Here is a 23,309-nt window from a genome sequence, read left to right as displayed (position 1 = left end):
ACTCAAATTCAAACTCAAACAAGACCGGGCCTATAACCCAACTAGATAATGGCCTATAGCCCAACTATATTATTTATACCCCAATAATCTCAATTCAAATAACCAAAGATTCCACATCCTCCTGAGGTTCGAACTTCGGATCTCCAGGGCTTTCTGGAGTTTATGTCAATACCTTGGAACCACTTGGGCTACCAACGGTTGACCATGTTAATTTTTCTTGTTTTGAGATATATCGTCCTTTAATCTAATCCTATCAATTAGGTCGAATTAAATTATCGAAAGTTTTCGGCCCATAACCATCTTAGTTGCCCCAAAGCAACCCACCTATTCTCTTTAGTTACTAGGTGGTTATGGGGTTGGTTTCCCTTCACATGGAAAAAGCATAGTTTAGGGAATTCTTCCAAGTTTTCTCCTTCTTCCATGTCCAAGGAGGGACCTACTTTTGCCGGTGCTCATAAAGCACCAATCACAAACATGTGCATTTTAGTGAATTCCATGTCAAACTACTAAAATACACATACTTCTATTTTCTTTAGAAAATGACTTGGTTGTTGCCAGCTCAACTATAAATAATTGAAAACTACATTTCACATTTATTTAAACCTAATAAGTAATAATTTATTTACATTAAAAACCTCAAAAAGTCAAAGATTTTCACAATTTTTAACTACCAAATACAAATAATATGTTTTTATAGCTGAAAGGTTGGACCACAAATTTTAAGTGGCACATGTAATGTGTCGGTGACACATCGTTATTCGGTCATTTCTGATTTTATTTATCAAACCGACATTTCTAAGAGGTATATGTATGCAGACAAATCAACGATGAGATAACTAGCATTTTTTAATCAAATTTTCATATGCTACTCGGTTAGGAGGAAGAGTATCAATCACCATCTCCTAATACATCTATTAAAGAGTGTATGGAGTGAAGTTTAAGTGTTTAACCCACTTACTTATTCCCTAATTATTAAGTAATTATGTAATTTGTCTTTATAAGATGAGTAGAATTGAGGGATGTAACTACTAAAATGATTGATACATTTTATAATGGTTAGGTTGGTTAAGAAGTATGATATGGAATACACCAACTTTATTGTTGGTATGTCCTTTTTCCGTCAATGAAATTATGATGTTAACTTGTTCTTATTCTTGGTGTTGCTTTTTTTTTAGACCTTTTAGCTACGGTTTCCCGGTGGGATTTCTTGGTCACTCCTGGTGACCTTTCTTATGGACATCTTTTTTATAAGGCAAATTAGCGACATCTTTTTCATGCTGTGTTGGGTCTCTTCGTCGCTAAAAAGTATTTATGCTTCAAATATCAAATATTATATTGAAAGCTCAAACCATATACATCTACATATATATGTATAAAACCAAACAATATATTGTAACTTTGCTTCTGATCACAACTAAGTTACACAAGCTCTAGCTTTAAAATGTATTTATATATAGAGAGAGAGAGAGGTATACAAGAAGGATACTGATTTTGCGCGTGGGACTGATACTTAAGCTGAACCACAAGAAGGTAAAAAGAAACTGGAGCTGTTGTTGTCTGGTGCCACTGTCTGTTGTTGTACTTTATTAAGACGATTTTCGACCAAAACTTGAGCTCTCTTTACATAAACATGGAGTATTCGTACCTTGCTAACTCGAAAAATGTAGCTTTCACAGATAAAAACTGAAGGAAGCAGAACTAACAATCATATTCCTGGGGATAATGCAGCAAACCTTGACCTTTGTCGAGTTAAAACTCGATCCTTTGGAGACGATGTCTTACTTCCTACACCTGCTTGTCTCATCATCTCTGCAGATATATTTATGTAGCAAACGTGTTATAATCAGGAATTATGGTTTAAAAAAAAACATCGATCTCCTAGGACATCAGGGAGATGAATATAAAGCTTTTAAGTGCTGAAAAGCTGATGTACTGGAGGTAGATCAAGCTCAAATTCAAATTGTGTTAAACTGTCAAACTTGTGATCGATCCTAATTGTTCCCAAACCCGTGCCTATATGTATCTCTTAGGCCACGCAGTTGAGCTCAGCCTGACTTGCCGAGTTCTTCAGTAATTAGTTCGGGGATAGCCCAAGCCAACTCAAGGCTGAACCCACGGATCACACAAGTTGAGTGAGTAATTCAGCGAGTCAGGATGAGTCACCTGGGTCGGTTAAGCTCTGTGTACTTCTTAAACTGCTAAGGTCCTAGGTCACAACTTGCCCAAAGAAAAAAAAATGCACGAGACAATTGCTTCCGACAAGTGTGTTTCACATCTGATAAAGGGAAGATGATTTTTCCATAAATAGGAACTTGTTGTACATATTTGAGTTTTCATTATAACCATACTCCTATAATGCAAAAATTACCTCGTTTTCTCTCGAGCTCTTGATCGAGCTCTTCCTTCCACTTCCTTTGTATCTCAGAAAAGCTCTCGCTGAATATCAATGCAAATGAATTATGAACATGCAAGAAACATATTTTTAGTGAAGAGATGTTGTAACCATTTAACAAACCTTGGACTGATTGGTTGTTGCTGAGAATCAAGTAGTCCTCTAGATTCTGAAGTTTGAGGCGAAGGAATTTCTTGCAAAATTTTATTATTTGTACCGTTTATGTTTGACATACGCCTACTATATCTCCTAGGGCTTGCAGTAGTTGCAATTTCATCTGGAAACAGTTTCTTTCCACCCATAACATTGCTTGGTGACTTGCTTTTGGGAGGAAGCTTTAAAAATTGTGTAGCATTTTCATCTTGTGTGTTCCTCAGGATACTAAGAGGACTAGATCCATTCAATGTGTTGTAGAATTCTTCGTATAATGGTGTTTGCAGCTTCTTCAGATCTAACGCCTGAAATTTATTCAAGCACCAACACGAACCTTAACACAATTCGTTTCATAAGCTGTGTATTTAGTTCTTCAAACGAAATAACTAGAATGGCTGATTCATTGATTAGTATGAACAATGAGGAGAAAAAAAAATAACAAATTTCAGAGAAAGATGGAGCATTACTTTCTCATCGAGAAAAGCTTTAATTTTCGACTCAGTAACTTCTTCATCATCTTCCGAAACTGATGGTCCAGATGGAAATGCAAAATTGTTCTCCTCCTTCCCAAACATACCAGTGCTGCTAGTAACACCATAAACTATTTCACCAGAACCCAGATTCATTCCCCTTCCTTCTGAATCTAATTCTATATTCCCGTCAATCTTGTATGGCCAATCGTCGGATGGTTCACACATCGGATTGAAACTCTGATTTTTACGCACAATAAACAATTATTAGTTGTTGAAGATACTTCTACGTGTTTCTCTGTCCAGGATATGACTAGATACATACATGTTAGAGAGACGGAAAAAGTTCCATACCTTATTTAAGTCATCGGCAAGTAATGCAGAACTGAAATTTGTTGATCCACCGATCAAAAACTCGTCTTTGTCATCTAACTGACACATATCATCGTCATTACTTATCCTGGTTCCCCAAGCTAGTCCGGCTTCCGAAAACTTCTCAGGATATATTGTTGAGCACCTCACACTACTGCGCATATCACATATATCCTTCAAACCACTACAGGTTCTCCTAGGCTTTACGACATTAATGGTGCTGCAAAAGGATTCCGTCATTATTGGGCAAAATTAAATATCTTAGAGAAAGGATTAAGATTCTTACGAGTTATTTAAATTGGACCCGGATGTTCGAAGCATGCATACAGAATGCTCCTGCTGACGATTGACAAGATTACAACTATTAACAGAAGTATGATTGAAATCATTGAATACCAAAACCCATATTTTTTATATAGTGGAAGTCATAAAAAAAAAACTGACCATATGTGAAGTGCGAATTACTGGATGGATTTCTTGATATTTCCCAGTAACAAAAGGATGCTGTCAAATTCATAAAGCAGAAAAAAAAAAGTTCAGAATTCATATTAGTGTTGTTACTCAGATAAGAAAACTGGTTGCTGGTTTGTTTATCTTAAGTATGTTCCAACAGGGAGACAAGGCTACACAACTAAGGCTACTATGTATAACAGTTTTTATAGATTACTGAGTTCTAAGTGTGCCATTCAGTCTTTTACATGATAAAACAATAAATTCTGTTTTCTGTGATACAGAAATAGCAAGTACTCCACCACAATAAGTAGTGAAAAACAACGTAAGTTTCTATTTCTGATTGAAGAATTCCAGAGGATATTTTGTTAATACTAGAGACAGTACAACACTTCCATTTGGACTCACCTGCAGCAGTTCAGATGCACTTGCCCGCAAGTATGGTTCCCTGCGAACAGATTATGTCAGTCGTGTACAGATCTCATCATTAATATAAATTTTCTTAAAGTATTAATAAATAACTGTTGGTAACTCACTAAATTGACACAAAAGTCAAGTATTACAGACTGGAAATAGTAATCCGGAACCACAGACCAATGTTAGGCCAATATAATTCCACTAGATCATTAAGAAAGTAGAGGTTCTCTAAAGATCACTCTATCTGGGATAATGCTCTTTATCACAAACTCAACTTTGTAACTCGAACCTTACTCCACCACGAAAGGGGTATGATGAAATCCAAGCACAAGAAGCAAGCCTTAAACAAGTACCACATTTCATGTTTTTGTTTTCATGCTGTTTGTAACTTGGAAGGGCAACGGTACAAATTTATGTAGAACAAAGAGGAGGGAAACTAGAACCTACTTCTGCAAGCATTTCAGTAGAAAATCCTTCGCATCCATAGACAGATGCTCAGGTATAGGTGGATGAGATTTTGTCGTCCCAATATGGAAGAGAGCAGCAACCTGAGATAAATAATTATCATTAACCAGTACATCAAGGAACACCTTATCAAAATAAGGAGAATATTTCAGGAAAAGTGGAAAAAAGTCAAAAACAGAAAGTAATGGTAAGTGCTACCTCTTGGAATTGTTGGCTCCAAGGAGGCTTTCCAGTAGCCATCTCGATAATAGTACAACCAACACTCCAAATATCAGCAGAGCTAGGGACATTCATATTAAAACCAATCACCAAATAACTCCCAGTTCATCAAAAGAAAAGGTGAAGTAAAAACGAAAGCATAACTATCAAAAGAACAACAAACATGTGAAATAACAAGAAAATGTGCTAGAGAAGGTAGAGAGGTTTATTGAGATTCTTACAAGCTATGTCCAGTTTGAAGAATGACTTCAGGAGCCATCCAAAATGGGGTCCCCTTCATTGATTTGGCACCTGAAATAGTAGCCTGCAATATCATACAAGGATGAGATAACATGACGTGTTCAAGCAAGAAGTTCACAGTAAATAAATAATGTAAGGAGAATCTAAAATATCACTATACCAGCTCAACGACTTGCTTGGACGCACCAAAATCAGCAAGCTTGATGCACCCTTTGTTATCTACGAGAATGTTTGCTCCCTGAATGTACCATAAATATTGGTTGAGAAGAAAAACAGAAGGAAGAAAGAAGTATGCGGGAGAGCATAAGATGCCAAAACACAAATTCCTAAAATGACGGATACCTTTATATCCCTATGCATAATGCCATTCTTATGAAGATACTCCAACCCCAGCAATAGTTGTTTAGTATACATTCTTACAACCTGTCAAATAAATAGGTGTGAAAACCATGGGCACTCCAAGCACCTGCAATGCTACAATTTTAAGAACAAAAAAGGCTTACTGTCTCTGGGAAGGAACCAAATTTTCCGAGCAGCGATGATATTGATCCACCAGGGACAAATTCCAGCAGAATATTTATAGTCCCCTCCTCCCTAGCAGTTCCCAAATATCTCTGACAGGAAAGGAAAAAAAATTAAAGCAATTTAGGTTAAAGAGAAGAAAACCCATTAAGAATCAATTAAAGATATCAATCTATTATAAAGAACAACTGAACAAGAGATTTCATAGTTGTACTGACCACAATGTTGGGATGTGATAGATTCTTTAAGAGTTTAACTTCTTCCTCTAGCTCGCGAATATGAGCCTATCTACCAGAACAAAAGCAAACCCATTATGAATCAGAAGAACACCCTATCTACCAGAACAAAAGCAATTCCAAAAAAGGGTCCTTCAAGCTTCAACCATGTGCCCTAAGGACCAAGTTAGGTCACAAAATTCTTCCTTCTCTTACAAGTTAAAGTTCAACTACGCTCACTGATTGTCTCGATTCTAAGATTTCTAGCTTAAACAGGAAAATAATTTATGTCTTATCATTTAAAGTAAAGGTTAGGTAATATGATAAACCCCCATTCAATTCGCGGCATATAAAAATCCGAGCACAACCCTAAGTCGGGAATTCCAATTTACCCAAAATTTGACTTACAGATCTAGCACTTTCACAACAAAGATCAAATCACTTGATACAAGTTAAAATGAATCATCTTTTACTTAAAATATGGTAAATACTATTGAAATTGGAATAAGAATCAAACAGTCTGGTCTTACCTGTGCTTTTTCTTTTGAACCACTATTGGAAGGGATCAAAACCTGCAAAACCAATACGAGATTAGAAAAAGAAGGTCAAAAATTCCAAACATAAGAAGTTGAGAAAGATCTAATAGAGCGAGAGAGAGAGAGAGAGAGAGAGAGAGAGAGAGAGAGAGAGAGAGAGAGATGGACCTGTTTAACGGCGATAAGCTCACCGGAATCGAGATTCATTCCCATATAAACACGACCAAAAGCACCGCAACCAATCAATTCACCTTTTCTCCACCGGATTGAAACTACTTTATCATCATCTTTAACAATCGTAGTCGGAGTCGGAGGAAGAAGTGAAGGTCTAGAGAAAATTCCAACCCTAGATTTACGAATACAAGAACCAATCTTCTCAACAAATCCTCCTCCTCTTTCATCGTCATCTGAACTTCTAAAGACTAAAGATTGACGAACTGATCCAAGTAAATTTTGAATCATTTTTTCTTATTAAACAAGGAAAAGAAGATTGAGTGTCAGTGTATAGTGAAGTAGTGGGGGAAATGTTGAGAGAGAGAGAAAACTAGGGTTTATATTGGTTTCATTAGAGAGAGAGGGAGAGAGAGAAAATAAGAACCGTTGAAGAAATGGGGAAGAGAGAGAAAGAGGAGGAGGGAAAATGTAAGTGAGTTTTTTTTTCAAACAATTAAAAAAATTAAGATATGGCCTGTGTTATCAAAGCTTACATGGGCTGGGTTATAAGTCCATGTTATGGGCCTGTTTTTTCTGGTTTTGGATTGTTTTGGTTAGTTCCACATACCAAGAAGATGAATAGCTCACCGGTAGCGGCGCTACCTGTGGTTAAGCCTAGAATCTAATAACCACAAATTTTTAGCCCGAGCTAGTAGTTAAATTAGTAATCCAGCAAGTTAACCCAAAGCGCGTACAAGGCATTGATACATCATCAACTTGTGATAACCACAATAGCTTAAACTCAAATTCAATAAATCGTGGAGGGAGAGGTGGTCACCATACCTAACAGCCACCCCCAGCACCGCTTACAGTTTCTTACTATCTCCAACGGACCAATTCTCTGTCACAATCCCTTTCTCTCTCATCTCCGGTCTTCTCTAACAGTCACTCTCTAGTCTCTCCGGTAATATACAAGAGAAAAGAAGAAAGATGTGGAGAAGGTGGTGGCGCTATTAGTTATCGCCTGATGACTACACAATGTGTTGTACTCGTAGTAGTATTTTCCCCAAACACCTACATTTAAGCAAAAGATGATTCTCACTGGAGGCCATGAGCTTCCTAGCCATTCCAAAGGGCGCCTAGAGGATACCCTTACTGTAAGTCAATTTAGAGGCCAATTACACCAAATATAAACCGATTAAGCTCAACAAACGGAGAGAATAACGAACTTGAAGATCGGTTAGAAAGAGAAAATGAGTCTATATTAGAGAAAAGGAAAGGCATACGCCGAAAAACCAAGCCATATTAGAAAATTCCACAACATTATTCCATTCACATACATGAAGTTTCAGCTGAATGATTAGAAGAGAAGAAAAAAACAACTACAAGGAAGAACCAAGTGGATTCTAAAGCTTGACATCAATAACAAGAAGAACAAGAACAAAGGGAAGATAAATGAAACATAATCCAGGTTTCATCACTGTATCCCGAAGATAATTTTAACAGGTCTGTACATCGTTCCATTTTATAAGAGGTAGGTTTACGATTAAATAAGTTCACCTAAAGATTGCACGAAAGCAACCAACAAAACTGTCAGAAAGAATTGAACTTTTTAACCTGATGCATTCTTTCTTGCTGCATAAACACGGTAAGCCGCCAGCCCTACGATAGCAACAGCTGCCCCAACCTATAATATACAAGTCTAGCTGAGTTAGAAACTAAAGAAACAACGGACTAGCAGAAAAACATCGTGAGAAACTAGGTAGCACATACAGCATCAAGGTCAAACAAGCTGAAAATCCCCTTCAAGAAATCCACAGCTTCCTTTGTCAACTCCACGCTCTACAACAAATAGTTCAGCATTTCAATTGCTAACTCCGATTATCTAATACACACGCTTCAGTATATTTGCATCATAATGTGCAGTTATGCCCATGATAAAAGAACCAAATGGGGAAAAGCTCCAAATTATATTACCTAAATTTAACAAAAATTTACAGAAATCAAAACATAAATTTACGAACTCCAATTAAAAATCATCTAAGTGATTACCTAAGAGACAAAGAAAATTTAACTAGGATTTGAAGTAAATCAAAGATCCCAAGAGCACACATGTAGAAAGATACCTGGTCAGGTGCTCGTTTTAATGAAACTGGGAGGACCGAGGAGATCTTCCCTCAGCCTAATTTCATTGTCATATCCAAATTTCCTCAAAACTGTCCAAGTTGTTTCAAGACGACCTTTTTCTATAAAAAGAGCATGAAGAAAAAGAAATCCTGTCAAGGTAAGCCCACGGTCATTAACTCCTTCATTCAATCTCTCCTGTACAACCCTCTTAACACCAACAATCTCAGACGGCTGAAGAGGAGCATTAAAACATTTAACCTGTTGACACGTGGCATTAATTCATTTTAGAGTTAAGATGCCGACATTATAATATGGTACCTCTACAAAATCTGCAATGTTACATTGGCGAAAAGATTCAATAAACTTAAGAACAGATTTCGAGAAAACACCATAAAATACCTGAAAGTCATTTAACTCTGCGCCACTAAGAGCTCCATCTCTGTCATGATCACATAGAATAAATATCCTCTTCAATGCCATAACACACCGCGGCTTTAAAGTTTGTGTTTCTTGATCAAATAGTGGCGCTGTCGGATGAAGCACAGCCTTCTGAACATAATAGAATACCTCAGGTACCTGCAAAAGGAATCACAAAGTGAGTACTCACATTCCAGAAAACAACAATACTCTGCTATTACAGGAAATGGTATAAGAAATTGGATGATTAGACCAAAGAAAATCAAATATTGAATGTAATTACAACCCTTTATACCTGAATCAAATTACGTGCCGAGCATTCTATACAGGTTTCAATCTCCCGAAACTGGTGCATTATCGGAGACATAATTTGCTCCAAGCTCACATGAGTATCTTTCCGGGCATCCAACTTGCAACCAACCATAATCACTGGTACTTTCACCTGTTCCTCGTAAAAATGGACAATAAAATAGTAAAACACAACAATAGTTCGTTGATATGCAAGAAAAAATATCCATTAATTAAATGAATAGCTAGAATCGATTACAAACCTCTAATCGACGAAGTTCTGGTAACCAAAACGTACTAAGACGTTCAAGAGTTGAAGGCTGGTCACATTCATAAGTTAATACAACGGAGTCTGCTAATTTTAACTCTTGAGCAAGCTTACTTCGACTCTCCAAACTACAATATACATATATATGGGGAAATAAGTCAAAAACTCCTATTTCCCAAACTACTACATAATTCAAGGAATTAAATTTCGAATATTTTGATAAAAAGGACCCCAATATTTCCATTTCCATGTCTACCAAAATTTTCATCGAAACTGAAATTTAACTAATTTTCTCTTAACGATGCGTTTCTCAAGGAAATAAATTTCGAAGGTCGAAATGACCAAAATATTGCCATTTCCATGCCTACCGAAATTTTCATCGAATTCGAAATTTAACTAAGTTTCTCTTAACAATGCCTTGTCAAGGAAATAAATTTCGAAGGTCGAAATGACCCAAATATTGCCGTTTTCTTGCCTACCGAAATTTTCATCGTAACCGAAATTTAACTAAGTTTCTCTTAACAATGCCTTGTCAATGAAATAAATTCATTATTTCCGTGTCTACTGAAATTTCCAAGGAAAGCGAAATTTCATTTATAATAGTTTTACACACTAAGGTTTATCTAAAATTCTGAATAGTAGAAGAAACATATGAAAGCTAAATAATGATATAAAAAGTATGTATACCTAGATGACGTATCGATGATAGTAACAGGAACACGATCTGGATAAAAATCAGCAGGTAAACGAGTAGGAGGTAAAACAGGAGGAACATTTTGTGGAAAAGTTTCAGCAGCAGCTGAAATAATCAAGCTTGATTTTCCTGTACCATGATCACCAATAACAACAACACGAACATTATCTTTATCACCTGAGTTTGATCTTCCTGTACCATTATTCTCCATTTTTACAGATTTAGGGCACAATAGATAGTGGAAACGAATAAATTAGATCTGTTTAAAGTTCAACGCGAGTGATAAGAGAAGGTCCATCATCCATTTATACCAAGAGAAGAGAGAGAGATAGATAGGGAGGGAGGGAGAGAGAGAGAGAGAGAGAGCATTATGCCCTTCTGGTTGAGATAGAAAAAGTTCCATCAATTTGTCAATGATACTCATAAGTATCAACTGAAAACACAATAATAAACCAAAATCAACCATCTATTTTACCAAATTAAATTCAAACTACAACTTAAAAATCTCATTCAATCTCTGCATACAAAATAAAGATTCACGATTTTGCTTAATGTTTCAGTCGTGTGGGGTTAATTACGAGTTCAACCCATTTCGCCAAAAGTTAAATATGTATCTACCAATCAAAATCTGTGTTCAACATCAATCTAAACATCTTGGAGAGAGAGATGTACTAAGCTTTAGACTTTTTTCCTTTGGCTTCTGGTGCTGGTTTAGTTTGAAATGGGAGGAAAGTCATGCCACACATGAATGGTTGCAAGACAGTTGGAATCTCAACTCCATCTTCTTTCTGATAATTCTCCAGGATGCAACAGAGTGTCCTCTCTGTTGCTGTTAGGGTTGAGTTCAACAAGTGGACGTATTGTTTCACTTGTTCGTTACTCTGCAACCAAGAAACAAATATAAACCTGTCATCACCTAAAAACTGCAAAAGTTTCCCTACGTGAATGGAGATGCAAATGTTTTGATGGTACTCGTTTTTAATTAAATTCGAATGTGTCTGGAGCCTAGGTTATAGGTGTACGCTCAAGCTTAGCAAGGGTCGAGGCCTTAGCAAGTGTTGAGGCCTCCTGATGTAGAACAAAAGCTCACACCACGGTGGGTGGTGGCCAAGGACAAAATCGTACATGTGGGGGTCCACTGTGTCTCTGCGTACTTTGATGGGTAGGCAAATCGTGTCTTCGCTAGTGCCGAGGCCTTTTGGGGGGCTCGCAGAGCCTTCGCCACAAACAAAACCTCGAACCTGCGTGAGGTGGTCAAAGGGGGGACAATATTGACAACTGCCAAGGCTTGGGGTGTCACAAGAAAATGTGCGGGTCCATTGTCTGAGATAACTTGAAATTACTATTATCCGTTATGCCATTGTCCCCCAAACTGAAACAAGTCAAACTCAAGCGAGACAGATTCAGATAAGTCGGACAGGTCACATGGGCAAAGCTAGATTTAGTCTTTTATTTTCATGATATTCACCACTTGGTTAATAACTGCAATGCCGAGCTGGGCCAAGGTAGGACCCAAACTCAGGTCTGGGTCAAGCTACCACCACTTGGTTAAGATATTTAGTCATGCTTTTCAAACAAAAGGTTGCAGATCTTTCTAATTACTGGTTATTTTTACTAGGAAGCCCTGGTAAGAACTAACAAACCTTTTTCTGCCCATATCGGATCTCTAATTTTCTGGACTGGTAGTCTGTACAGTTTGAACACGAAACCAGCTCTCTATATGTCTGTGATGCAGGAAACCATGCTTCTAAATCATACTTCTTCGCAGCTGCGTCGTTTAGTGCACCAGAAACAATGGAAACAACTTGATAGGGAAGGTTCAGCTGTAAAAGGGTTAAAGAAAAGACCTCAACATTAACCAATATTGAAGCAAAGAGAGGAATGAGGATGGTGAAATACCAAAACATTGAACTGGACAGATGATAAGTTCATCTCTTTTTGAAGTTTCCAAGAAGATCTCATACCTCCTTGTAGAAGTCCTCGGAGTTCTTTATCATTTCTTCATGCATTTCCCAGGAGTCATTGATGTTTGGACTAGTGAGACAAAACTGTTCAACCTTCTCGAATTGGTGGACTCTGAAAATACCCAAAGTATCTCTACCATGCGAACCGGCTTCTTTACGGAAACAGGTCGAGTATCCTGCATATCTAGCAAACCCTCCAGTGCACATTAGGAATGTTAATTGTGTTATTGTTAGACGGGAATTAGTGCCTCAGGCATTTGATATAATCAACATGCTCTTTTCTTTTGGTTACTTATCAAGAATGTAGATGAGGTACACCACCAAACTTACGTGGAAATGTATTCTGTAATCATCTCCCTAAATTAAAAAGAACTACGGTTGAAGATCATTCTAACCTTATTGGTAGCTGTGAAGGATGAATCCAATCATCAAGATGATACGAACAAAGTGGTTGTTCAGCTGTGGCGATCAGATACTTATCATCTCCTTCACCAGTTACCTGTTTTAAATGCAAACCAAATCAGTTACTAGCAGAGACTCGTTGGTCTTCAAAAGGTTAAACTTTCGTCTTAATTGAGACAGAAAGGATACAAAGTAAGGAACCAGACACAGACAGGGTACTTCCCTTTCCACCCTTTTAGAACAAAATCCATTTTAGAAATGCCAAAATCTTCTCAAAGAGGTACCTCCCTCCTATCTTTGAAGATGCAGTTACTCGTGCACTCACAAACAGTCCAAATAAAAGGCATGTAGGATGATTACCCAAAGGCTAAACATTACCAGTCACTTCATAGTCATTACCCCGCCTCCACTCCTTTTGAACCTCACACCGGATTTGCGTGCCTTTTTGGGCGGATTCGCAATTCAGTAGCCCGAATTTGGCATACCAGAATCTTCGGTCTTATTTAACCCAATTTTTTTGTAAAATTCTACTGTATCCGACATTCACATGGTAATATTACTTACTGCTACCAGTAACAAGTACCAGAGCGATTTGTGTACCAGGTACCTACAGACTTGGCTTAAAATGTTTAATGGGAACTAGATTTCTCCGTAATACTGAAATACATGAAAACGTGATCTGCTAATTGTATCTCCTCCCCAGAAAGAGGCGCATTGACTGACCAAGAGTCGGCCTTTATCATCCCATTTCAAGTTCTCGCTGCGGAAGGTTTTGCCAAAATTGTCGTTCGTTCTAAGAGAACTGGCCTAAGGTAGTTATGCATTAATGGAAGTAATATTCTTTCATGCACATTCATAAACGAAACTCTTTCGGGCTCGTACCATTTAAGAAAAATAAACTCTTGAATACCTAAAATTTTTCAAGACTTACCTTGTAAAGTTCTTCATCAAATTGAGCTAGTTGAGCACATTTTGCCATGATATCTTTTCGCATGAAGAATGGAGTCTGCAATAATGTATACTTCCGCTTCACCAAAAATGCAAACCCAAAATTGATCAATGCCTGATTGAGAAGTACCCCAGCTCCTTTCAGGTAGTAACCCCTTCCTCCAGCCACGTTTGCACCTACCCATTAAAGAAGATTTAGAAACACTACTCAAATCAGATCCCATTAAGTAAAGCATCTAACCACCAAAAAATCAAAACTTTTCCCATAGTAGAACACAAATGCAAATGCATAACCCTGCCATGAAATGATAATTTTGAAAGAACTGTTACATGACATAGGCACGGTAAAACATCAGTAACTCTATCAGCCAAGTGTTTGTTCGAAATGCAATGTCCCTATGGTCTTCAGTTATAATCATCTTTAACAACTCAATCGCCATGGAATGCCGATATACAATTTCAGTATACAAAAATGACGTAACCATTGGAAATGCATAACCCTGCCGTGAACGATAATTTCGAAAGAACTGTTACATGACATAGGCACGGTAAAACATCACTAACTCTATTAGCCAAGTGTTTGTTCGAAATGCATATGCCCTATGGTCTTCAGTTATAATCGATTAAATGATTAATCATCTTTAACAACTCAATCGCCGTGAAACAACAATATACAATTTGAGTATAAAAGAATGACGTAACCAGGATATGTGTAACACTTCTGTTTGATACAACAAATGGAACATTTCCAATAGGATAAGTTTGATCTGAACATTACAGAAATTCTCGACAACACCAACTTTGATAAGTTAAATGAACCAACTTCAATAAGTTAGAAAAGAGTTCATCAATTATATACCTTTCTTGAGATCAGCAATTCCGAGAAGCTCAACAAGCTCAACATGGTTTTTCAACTTCGGTTCCATCCGTTTCTCTCCCCATGACCGAACAACAGCATTATTTGCCTAAAAGAACAGAATCAAGCACCCAATTGATAGGTTAAAGCCTCTTCCTTCATTGCCCTCGATGACATTCTCAATTCTGATCAAAATCAAACAATAAGGTAATGGGTAACAAACCTCATCGTTGCTAACAGGAACTGAATCATGAACTAGGTTTCCAATAGTCTCCAACTTAGAATACAACGCGGCTTTTGCTTCTTGTACTTCAGCATCTTTCTTTGCAGTCAACTGCTTGTTCTCATCAGTGTTCTTAATCATTTCTGTTGCATCTCCACCAGACTTCACAAACAAATCTCTCAATTCAGTTCTGATCTTATTAAAAAAACCCTAATAAATCATCAATTCAACAAAATTTTAGATCAAAACTCACAATCTTAAGTCGAGCTACTTCCTTATTGATCTTATTGAAGTCTTTACGCAAATTATCAAGCTCAAATTGACCTGAACAACCAAAAACCATAATAAGAATTGAAGTTACGTAAATTTTTTTAAAAAAAAAACCTAAAATTTCAGATTGGAACTTACGTTGTCGCCATTCTTTATCGAGCTGGATAATCTCATCAACAAGTTCGACATTTGCGAACCTCCGACGCTGAGATTCGCGGATAATTTCTGGATTGTTTCCTTTGTCTTCTCTAAATAGATTAATATCCAACATTTTCTCTCTCTAGGGTATTGAAGATTTGAGGATCGGAGAAGACGACGGAGATTTGCAGGAAGCTTGAAGAGAAGAAACAGTTTATGGAAGGAAAAGTCTCCTCTAAAACCCTAGTTTGGAGATTCACATGTTACACGTGGCGAGTTTTTGTGTACGGGATAGAAAAATACTATACACCCAATGCATCTTATCATAAGTACATTTAAAAAAAACTGTAATTTTTTTTTTTTTTTTTGCAAAATTTAATTTAAACCATAAGCCCATCTACATTTAAGAGGGGGTGTCCAACCGTTGCACTAAAGGGTAGTGGACAATTTTTGTACTTATTAGCCTAAGGTTATTTTGTTTACTTAACATTTTTTGTAAGTAAATATGAAGTATTTTGAAGATTTACGAAAATTATTAAATACAGAAAGTAATTCAGTCAGATATATCCCAAGAAGACACTTTAGAAATTTAGTTTCTACATTAAAATACCATAATTACTACAATCACATCATTTTAGAGCTCCAAATTACATTTTGAATTGGAGCTCCAAATATTTTACATGACATTTTGAGTATCTAAGATTGATTGTTATATGTCACATGTTCCGAAAAAATGATCGTATGCCCAACCATTATCCCGACTGAATTCAGACAGAACAGTGGTCCGGCAAAGTATGATTGGTGGTACACAAGTGTAGTTCCTTTTGAAAATGGCTTCACCATGTGATAAAGTTGGAGCACAGAGGCAAGAATATGTAGTTTCTAAGATTCATTGTTATATTTGTAATGAAGATGATATCCAGATGAAGTGATTGCCCTAAGAGGTAGGACAGGCTTCATCCTCCATGTAGAAGCATATCAATTTGCAAGAGAACAGTCACCTAGACGTCTCATGCGTGTTAAATTCGTATGTCTAGAATCACATTGGGTTGCAAGAAAAAGGGTAGTCCATCTATGCGAAATGAGGTATTTGTCAACATATATTGAGTTCGACATTAAAAAGAAATTTTATGCCTAATAATAAACAAATCAGTAATTAAAGTAATACCATCACACATAACACTAGATATATAAGTAGTTCGGTTGGTGAGTCATATCACAAATGTGTGATGATTTTCATCATAAGGTAGAACAAGATCAGAAGGATATCTCAAGGATTTAGTATTTATAGGTCAGATGTCTGTCTACCCATATACAATACCCTTTCACAAAAAAATGGTAGTTATTCCAAGTAAAGAAGTGGTTGGATTTAAGTTCTTGAAAATTACAAACTTTTACATATACAGATGAACTTCTATAAGCTCAAATCTTAGAATATACTTTGATTCAAAAAATTTGGACTAGTCTTATGAGAGAGAGGGTATATATGTATTTGTCATGTTATTGCTTGAATAGGCTAAGAATGAGTAGAATTCAGTGGACATTATTCACTTTGGATAATGTCACCAAATTTGCTGCAAATATCATCTCTGTCCATTCTTCCCCACTCTCTTAGTTTGAAGCTTTTCAAAACCCACATTCCTTTTTTCTCCTCAAATCATTGAGAAAATGATATTATTTTCGACCGATGGTCGGATTGCATTTTCGGATACCGGAAACTTATATCGAAGAACTAGACTAGTAGGAAGAAGTGGGTTGTCAAGAACCGTCAAGTTTTGTAGTAATGGAGGAGAGTTCATGGGGAAGAAGCTTAGTATGCAACATTTTCTTAACTCGAATAACAAAGCTCAACCATTTGTTTGTATGGCTGTTGTTACTAATAATGTTGTAGGTGAGGCTAAGGTAATCTCTCTCTCTCTCTCTCTCTCTCTCTCTCTCTCTCTCTCTCTGTAATGCTAGTTGATGGGTAAAACTCAATACCCAATGAGCTTCACATGAAGCTTGGGGAGGCCATTGTTCGAAGCAGTTTGATCTTAGTTTTAATGGTGATCTCCTGTCCTGTTTTTGTGAGTAATATTTGCAGTTAAGAGACTTGGAACAGGAGAGAAGGGATCCAAGAACTGTAGTTGCTGTTATTTTAGGAGGTGGTGCCGGTACTCGTCTCTTCCCCCTTACGAAACGCCGAGCCAAACCTGCTGTAACTCTCTCCCTCGCTCGCTCGCTCTCTCTATCATATTGTGCGATCAATGAATCATGTTTATGTGAACTATTTTTGTGTGTTGTGGTAATAGGTACCTATCGGAGGTGCGTACAGGCTAATAGATGTACCAATGAGTAATTGTATTAACAGTGGAATAAACAAAGTCTATATTCTTACTCAATTCAACTCTGCATCACTTAATCGACATCTTACTCGTGCGTACAATTTGGGCAATGGGGTTACTTTCGGAGATGGTTTCGTAGAGGTAGGTTTGATAGTTTTCTTAGTCATTCATTCATAAATGGCGAAAGCCGTATTATGACACCTCAAACGAAAACTTGAATGTGAGAAAGCTAAGATACTAAACCAGGACTTATTGTTTACTATCACAGGCTCTTTCAGCTACTCAAACTCCGGGTGAATCGGGGAAAAAATGGTTTCAAGGGACTGCAGATGCTGTTCGACAGTTTCATTGGCTTTTTGAGGTAAACATGACCTGTTTTAATACCAGTTATATCGTTCATGATTTCAGCACCATCCAAACCACTGTCATTACTCGAGAGTCGAGACAGTACAAGTTTTTCGGCATGGTCCTTCCCTAGACCATGTATCAAAGAAGCCCTAACCAATCTGGAAGACAAGATGTTACCTTATAAGCTAGATCTAGAAGGTCTTTTGAGGCAATGTGAGACTAGTACCCTTTAAAACAAGTAATCTAGTTTGTGATTTTAGGCACCATCTAGGTCCCACTGGCCTAGTTTGACATGGTATAAGGTTCTTCCTTGGTGAGAGCAATCAGCCCTTGATCACCTAGGGCTTCTTCACCTTACCGCTCTAGGTGTCAAACCCACCCAACACGCCAACAATTATGTAAGACAAAGAGTCATGTCGTAATCCAGATTTGGAAGGCCTTCTTAAGCAATGTGGGACTAAGCGCTTTCACAGAAAAGTTCCATTTCACATCACCAAGTCAGTTCAGTTCGAACGAGATTCATGTGACTCTAACACCCTAAAATATAAATATGATTATTGCAATATGAGTTACTTCAATTTTGTAGGATGCTAGAAGCAAGGATATCGAGGATGTTGTGATTCTCTCAGGAGATCACCTTTATAGGATGGACTACATGGATTTTGTTCAGGTAACCCGAAATTTCCGAATTCCGAAACTCTTGCTCATTAGAACTCAATATAGTTCTATGGAAGTTCACATCATACAATTTTAACATTTTGAAGAGTTTTTTATTTTTTATTTTTTTCTCTAGAGTCATCGACAAAGTGGTGCTGATATTACAATTTCTTGTCTACCCATGGATGACAGGTAGTACATTATTCGTTTTCATAATTCATCGTCGCGTATACTTTATTGCGTCAATCAGACGAGCAATTTAGCTCCTGAAAACTTGGATATACATATTAAGAACTCTTAACTTAATGACAGTCGTGCCTCGGATTTTGGTTTAATGAAGATAGATAACAAAGGAAGGGTTCTTTCGTTTAGTGAAAAGCCTAGAGGACAGGAGTTAAAAGCAATGGTATGTTTCTCATTGTGAGATAGTGGGTTCGAAAAACTTCCAAGAATTTTATACTGATTCATCGACGTTGATATCATACAGGGGGTGGATACAACAGTTTTAGGACTACCAAAAGACGAGGCAGCAAAAAAGCCGTATATTGCTTCGATGGGTGTCTACGTTTTCAAGAAGGAAATACTTTTGAATCTCTTGAGGTATTTTGTTCTCTGATTCTCTTTAGCACCCATCTCTGTACGGACCACATTAGCCCGTGGTCTAGGCACGATAGTGACACACCCATCCCAGTTTCATACTAGGTTTCGCCTTGACATGAGCCTGGGCTAGACAAGACCGATCTTCTCCACCTGACTACCTTAGGTGCCAAGTCCATCGAGATGGGCTAACTGATATACCCATCTCAGTTCCATAAGGTACTGTGGTTCGCCTTGTCATGGGCCTAGCCTAGACCGGCCTTCTCCGTCATGACTAGCTTAGGTGCCACGTCCATCCAGAAGGCCCAATTGATTTGTAAGCCGAGGTGCTAAATTGTTACCCAGGTCTGGAAGACATTACTAAGTAATGTGGGACTAAGTGTCGTGTACACGAACCTTGCCTATATGAACTAGGAAATGAAATAATTCGACTTTATTGTTGAAACAGATGGAGGTTTCCTACTGCAAACGACTTCGGGTCTGAAATAATCCCAGCATCCGTCAAAGAGTTCTTCATCAAGGTTCTCACCCATCGTTTCTCAACTTTATTTATCAACGCTTATATCGTATATAAGGCATGTTTTCTTTTTGATAATTTTATCGAATTACAACATATTTCCGTGCAGGCATATTTATTCAATGACTATTGGGAGGATATTGGAACAATCAAATCCTTCTTTGAGGCAAACCTTGCCCTTACTGCAGATGTAAGTACCTAACCTGCAGCATTACTTGAAACTGCATTTCTGTCAGTTGAAAATCCGGCTAGCGGGTAACGCGTTTAGGGGTGGAAGTGGCTGGTTTGTAGAGGCTATTCAAATGGATGGGTTAGCGCGGGCTAGTTCGTGTACGAGGTATAAATACCGAAAAAGTTGAACGCATCAAGCCCAGAACAACGAACGGGCCAAAATGCAGGCTAACCTACGAATGGGTCGAGTTCTGTGGTCGTGGGTTCTGGACACAGGACATCATAGCAATACTCATTGACTTCACCGACTCGTCGAATTCATTAGTGCTATATGCAGATAGAATGCTAGACCGAAAAATAGTTGAAGTGTTATAGTATGGATTCTCATATCTTTCTGTACTATAAATGCAGCCAGCAAGCTTTAGTTTCTATGATGCAGCTAAGCCTATGTATACATCACGAAGAAACTTACCGCCCTCAACAATTGACAACAGCAAGGTTAGTCTCATCATAATCTTCGAAAATATAAACGTTTACCCGGATATTCATTTACTAAAACATATAAATTGAAGCATCAAACAAGATCATTTAAAAATTGAAGCAGCAAGGTTATTTTGCAGATTGTCGTTTCGATTGTTTCACATGGAAGTTTTTTGAACAATTGCCTTGTTGAGCATAGTGTAGTTGGTATCAGATCTCGAATAAACTCTGGTGCGCACTTGAAGGTTAGCTTTTTCCTTGATCTCGATGAAAATACTGAGTCAGATGAGTTAGACATGAATTGGATGATTAAAGGCGAAAAACACTTGCAGGACACAGTAATGCTCGGTGCCGATTATTATGAAACAGAGGAGGAAGTTGCATCACTTTTGGCTGAGGGAAGGGTTCCAATTGGTATAGGAGAGAATACGAAAATCAGGTACTTGCATTCTTGTATATACACTTCTCTTAGTGGTACCTGAACTTGTCTCCGCCTTTCTTGCCTGAGTTCCAGTCTGACTTGTTTTGGCGGTGGGTACTTTTTATTTGAATTTGTCAACGGCAGATGGCCCGAACCTAACATAAACGGTTCGTAGAATAGTCATTTCAAGTCACTTCACAAATAGTCCTTTAATTCAATTTTTCTGTCTCCGCTAGACCCAAAACACAAGGAGTCAGCAATAGGGACACATGAGTCAGATGAAAAACAAGAAGATCTGAAATCTCACTTGAGTCAGATTCCACATCTGAAATTGAAAGAGTAACACCACTGACACTGACAGCCATGCTCTCCAATTTCTTACGTCTTTAGTCATTCTTTTGTTTGTACAGCGAATGCATCATCGATAAGAACGCAAGAATCGGAAAGAACGTTATAATTTCTAACTCGGAGGTAAAATTTCTATAAAGACAAGTAAAAGCATACAAAAGAACATAAAGTGTTCATAATGCAGTATCATTTACTACTAAATTTCGGACATTTTGTAGGGTGTTCAAGAAGCAGATAGATCATCAGAAGGATTTTATATTAGATCGGGAATTACGATTATACTTAAGAATTCGACAATCAAAGACGGGCTTATCATATAATAAGACTACTCTTACTTACTCACTCTCACTCTCTTTGTTGTGATTAACATGAGGATGAAGGAACTAAGTTTAGATAGTTGGAGTCATTCTGTATTTTTTAGAGCAATAGGGGTTCATTTGAAACACCAAGCTCCCTTTTTACTATTTTCTTCTTGGTGTGAATATATCACCTTGTTATCAATACAATTAAAGTTAAAGTCAGGATGACTAGTTCGTATATATTTGTCTGATTGGACTCTTAATGCTTTGATCAAACCCGCGATTAAGTTTACACCAACATCTCAAATACTATATGTTTAACTACGGATCAATTTATAGGGAAAATGAATTTTGAGTTTTATACTTAGTTCATTTGTTAATATTCAATAAGTATGACAAATAGGCTTGAACAACTAGTCTAACATTAACCACCATTAATCAAGTATACCTTGAGTTGAATTGTAGGTGGGAATAGTGGAAACTTGGTGCTTCTAAGGGGCATGAAAAGAAAGAAATCTCATATAGTGATCTTGAGGTGAAGCACCAAAAGTAAGTAAGCTTTAGCAAGAATGTTGAGTCTTCATTAGCTTAAATAAGATCTGGAAAAATGTTTGGTAAAGCTAGTAGATCACACAAGGAGTACTAAAAGAGCAGTTGGAAGATATCAGATTAAAACGGAGTACTAAATGCTTCTCGTTCCACAAATTTCATTTTTGTTGGGTAGTGACTAAATCAAGTTTGCCTTGAGAAACTAATTTTTGGTCAATACCATATGGAGCTACATTATGTGAAATCGTGACATATCTAAAATTTAACTTCATTAATCCCATACACAAAGGAAATTTGTGGAAGGAAAAACATATATATTGAATGTATTTCTTCCGGAAATCATTTAATGAATATATTTTTTTTTAAAATTTTGAATTAATATTGGAAGAAAAGCGAGAGATAAAAGAGAAAAAAGAATAGAAAAGAGCACAGAAAAGATGGAACTATACAAAGTTGCATCATCTAAGGATAGCCAGCATCATCTAAGGATAGCCCCCCAACTCGAGACAAAATCCAAATAGACCAGCAAAGGGCAAAAGGAACCAGTTCTTTATCAGAACCTTACCCCACTTCTCCAAGAGATGTCATTTAATGAATATATAGTTAATTTTGTAACCGAAACGGCAATTAAGTTGGCTCCAACATCTGAAATACTGTATGTTTAACTTCTATCATGATTAGTTAGTTAGTAATGGCTTTAACTTCGGATCTACTTATAGGAAAAGAAATTCTTAGTTTCATACTTGATTCATTTGTTTCCATTTAAGTGTGACAAATAAGCATGAACTTGTGAATATTAACCTGTCATAACTTATCACAAAATATTCTCAGCCGCCTACTTTTTAATTTTGCAGACGTTTTTTTTTTCTAATCTTAACAAAACCTACAAAATATACAAACCAGTAGAAGAGCTATATTAATAAAGGCAGCCTCATGGTCTAGTGCTAAGGGCATTGGACTATGAATCCAGTAAACCTTGAGCTGAAGTGTCTATTGGGATATTGGAATCTTCATTTTTCTGTTTTTAGGGCAGGCAGGGTCAAGAGTTACACTCCCACTGAACCAATAGCCCGTGCCGCGACTCCTTACAAGGCGGTCATAACCAAGGAAAAAAAGGAGAGAAAGCAATCAAGAAAATATCAAAATACAAAAGAGAAAAGATTTCATTCTTATGTTCATAAATAGTTCGAAAGTCTGATAAAGGATAAAAGCATTATCAAGCAGTCAATTGCAGATTATGAAGATGGACAATACATGCCATTGCCACCATAGATATCAAAGACAAACAAGACAGAAAACAAGTAAGCTATCACATTTCCATTCTCGGGTAATCCATTTAAATTCACGCTTCTAACTATCTGCATTAAAGGGAAAACCGTCTGAATTGAAGACGCAAAGA

The 23,309-nt window shown here is 37.2% G+C and overlaps 3 protein-coding genes and 1 pseudogene across 7 annotated transcripts; 1 reads left to right on the top strand and 3 right to left on the bottom strand.

Moving 5' to 3' along the window:
- Positions 1 to 1,308: 1,308 nt before the first annotated feature.
- LOC147536010 (mitogen-activated protein kinase kinase kinase NPK1-like) lies at positions 1,309 to 7,122 on the bottom strand. Of its 4 annotated transcripts, none has more exons than XM_086644428.1 (17): positions 6,620 to 7,122; positions 6,446 to 6,487; positions 5,919 to 5,984; positions 5,682 to 5,792; positions 5,521 to 5,601; positions 5,339 to 5,416; positions 5,160 to 5,242; positions 4,918 to 4,999; positions 4,702 to 4,802; positions 4,246 to 4,285; positions 3,832 to 3,891; positions 3,674 to 3,726; positions 3,370 to 3,607; positions 3,013 to 3,255; positions 2,516 to 2,850; positions 2,369 to 2,436; positions 1,309 to 1,809 (listed from the first exon to the last, which is right to left on the bottom strand). In XM_086644428.1, the coding sequence occupies exons 1-17, from the start codon at positions 6,911 to 6,913 to the stop codon at positions 1,706 to 1,708; spliced, it is 2,079 nt and encodes a 692-aa protein (XP_086500554.1). In that variant the 5' UTR covers positions 6,914 to 7,122; the 3' UTR covers positions 1,309 to 1,705. The 4 variants fall into 4 exon arrangements, with proteins under 4 accessions (XP_086500554.1, XP_086500555.1, XP_086500556.1 ...); XM_086644429.1 differs by having other exon boundaries at positions 3,674 to 3,723; XM_086644430.1 differs by having other exon boundaries at positions 3,370 to 3,583; positions 6,620 to 7,053.
- Positions 7,123 to 7,887: 765 nt separating this feature from the next.
- LOC147536009 (mitochondrial Rho GTPase 1-like) lies at positions 7,888 to 10,738 on the bottom strand (annotated as a pseudogene). Its single transcript, XR_015226291.1, has 7 exons — positions 10,392 to 10,738; positions 9,700 to 9,832; positions 9,444 to 9,590; positions 9,131 to 9,307; positions 8,731 to 8,989; positions 8,378 to 8,446; positions 7,888 to 8,291 (listed from the first exon to the last, which is right to left on the bottom strand). The product of XR_015226291.1 is annotated as a mitochondrial Rho GTPase 1-like (transcript).
- A 108-nt stretch (positions 10,739 to 10,846) lies between these two features.
- On the bottom strand, positions 10,847 to 15,570 carry LOC147536008 (serine--tRNA ligase). The gene is made up of 9 exons (XM_086644427.1): positions 15,200 to 15,570; positions 15,045 to 15,115; positions 14,792 to 14,953; positions 14,572 to 14,677; positions 13,696 to 13,889; positions 12,758 to 12,861; positions 12,363 to 12,546; positions 12,042 to 12,221; positions 10,847 to 11,279 (listed from the first exon to the last, which is right to left on the bottom strand). Exons 1-9 carry the CDS (start codon positions 15,330 to 15,332, stop codon positions 11,070 to 11,072), a joined length of 1,344 nt encoding a protein of 447 aa, XP_086500553.1. The 5' UTR covers positions 15,333 to 15,570; the 3' UTR covers positions 10,847 to 11,069.
- A 480-nt stretch (positions 15,571 to 16,050) lies between these two features.
- On the top strand, positions 16,051 to 21,601 carry APL1 (ADP glucose pyrophosphorylase large subunit 1). The gene is made up of 15 exons (XM_086644425.1): positions 16,051 to 17,101; positions 17,283 to 17,396; positions 17,491 to 17,664; positions 17,792 to 17,884; positions 18,458 to 18,541; positions 18,665 to 18,720; positions 18,841 to 18,934; positions 19,016 to 19,128; positions 19,574 to 19,646; positions 19,752 to 19,832; positions 20,225 to 20,311; positions 20,434 to 20,538; positions 20,626 to 20,732; positions 21,125 to 21,185; positions 21,281 to 21,601. Exons 1-15 carry the CDS (start codon positions 16,868 to 16,870, stop codon positions 21,380 to 21,382), a joined length of 1,578 nt encoding a protein of 525 aa, XP_086500551.1. The 5' UTR covers positions 16,051 to 16,867; the 3' UTR covers positions 21,383 to 21,601.
- Positions 21,602 to 23,309: the final 1,708 nt, after the last annotated feature.

This window comes from Eschscholzia californica, unplaced genomic scaffold (genome assembly GCF_041429995.1).
Source record: "Eschscholzia californica isolate CP2 unplaced genomic scaffold, dmEscCali1.0.p SCAF_5, whole genome shotgun sequence".
Taxonomy (NCBI): domain Eukaryota; kingdom Viridiplantae; phylum Streptophyta; class Magnoliopsida; order Ranunculales; family Papaveraceae; genus Eschscholzia; species Eschscholzia californica.
The sequence above is the reverse complement of the archived record's forward strand: the minus strand, read 5'-3'. Positions and strand labels throughout refer to the sequence as shown.

Excerpts from the sequence above, each read along its gene's own strand:
- LOC147536008 (XM_086644427.1), bottom strand. The coding sequence starts at position 15,332 with ATGTTGGATATTAATCTATTTAGAGAAGACAAAGGAAACAATCCAGAA. Across the intron at positions 15,116-15,199 it reads CGATAAAGAATGGCGACAAC|GTCAATTTGAGCTTGATAAT; the intron begins GTAAGTTCCAAT and ends TTGGTTGTTCAG. Across the intron at positions 12,547-12,757 it reads CCTTCACAGCTACCAATAAG|ATATGCAGGATACTCGACCT; the intron begins GTTAGAATGATC and ends AGGGTTTGCTAG.
- APL1 (XM_086644425.1), top strand. The coding sequence starts at position 16,868 with ATGATATTATTTTCGACCGATGGTCGGATTGCATTTTCGGATACCGGA. Across the intron at positions 17,885-18,457 it reads AGTTTCATTGGCTTTTTGAG|GATGCTAGAAGCAAGGATAT; the intron begins GTAAACATGACC and ends TCAATTTTGTAG. Across the intron at positions 20,539-20,625 it reads ACTCTGGTGCGCACTTGAAG|GACACAGTAATGCTCGGTGC; the intron begins GTTAGCTTTTTC and ends AAACACTTGCAG.
- LOC147536010 (XM_086644428.1), bottom strand. The coding sequence starts at position 6,913 with ATGATTCAAAATTTACTTGGATCAGTTCGTCAATCTTTAGTCTTTAGA. Across the intron at positions 6,488-6,619 it reads AGCTTATCGCCGTTAAACAG|GTTTTGATCCCTTCCAATAG; the intron begins GTCCATCTCTCT and ends TTGGTTTTGCAG. Across the intron at positions 5,417-5,520 it reads TTATGCATAGGGATATAAAG|GGAGCAAACATTCTCGTAGA; the intron begins GTATCCGTCATT and ends TGGTACATTCAG.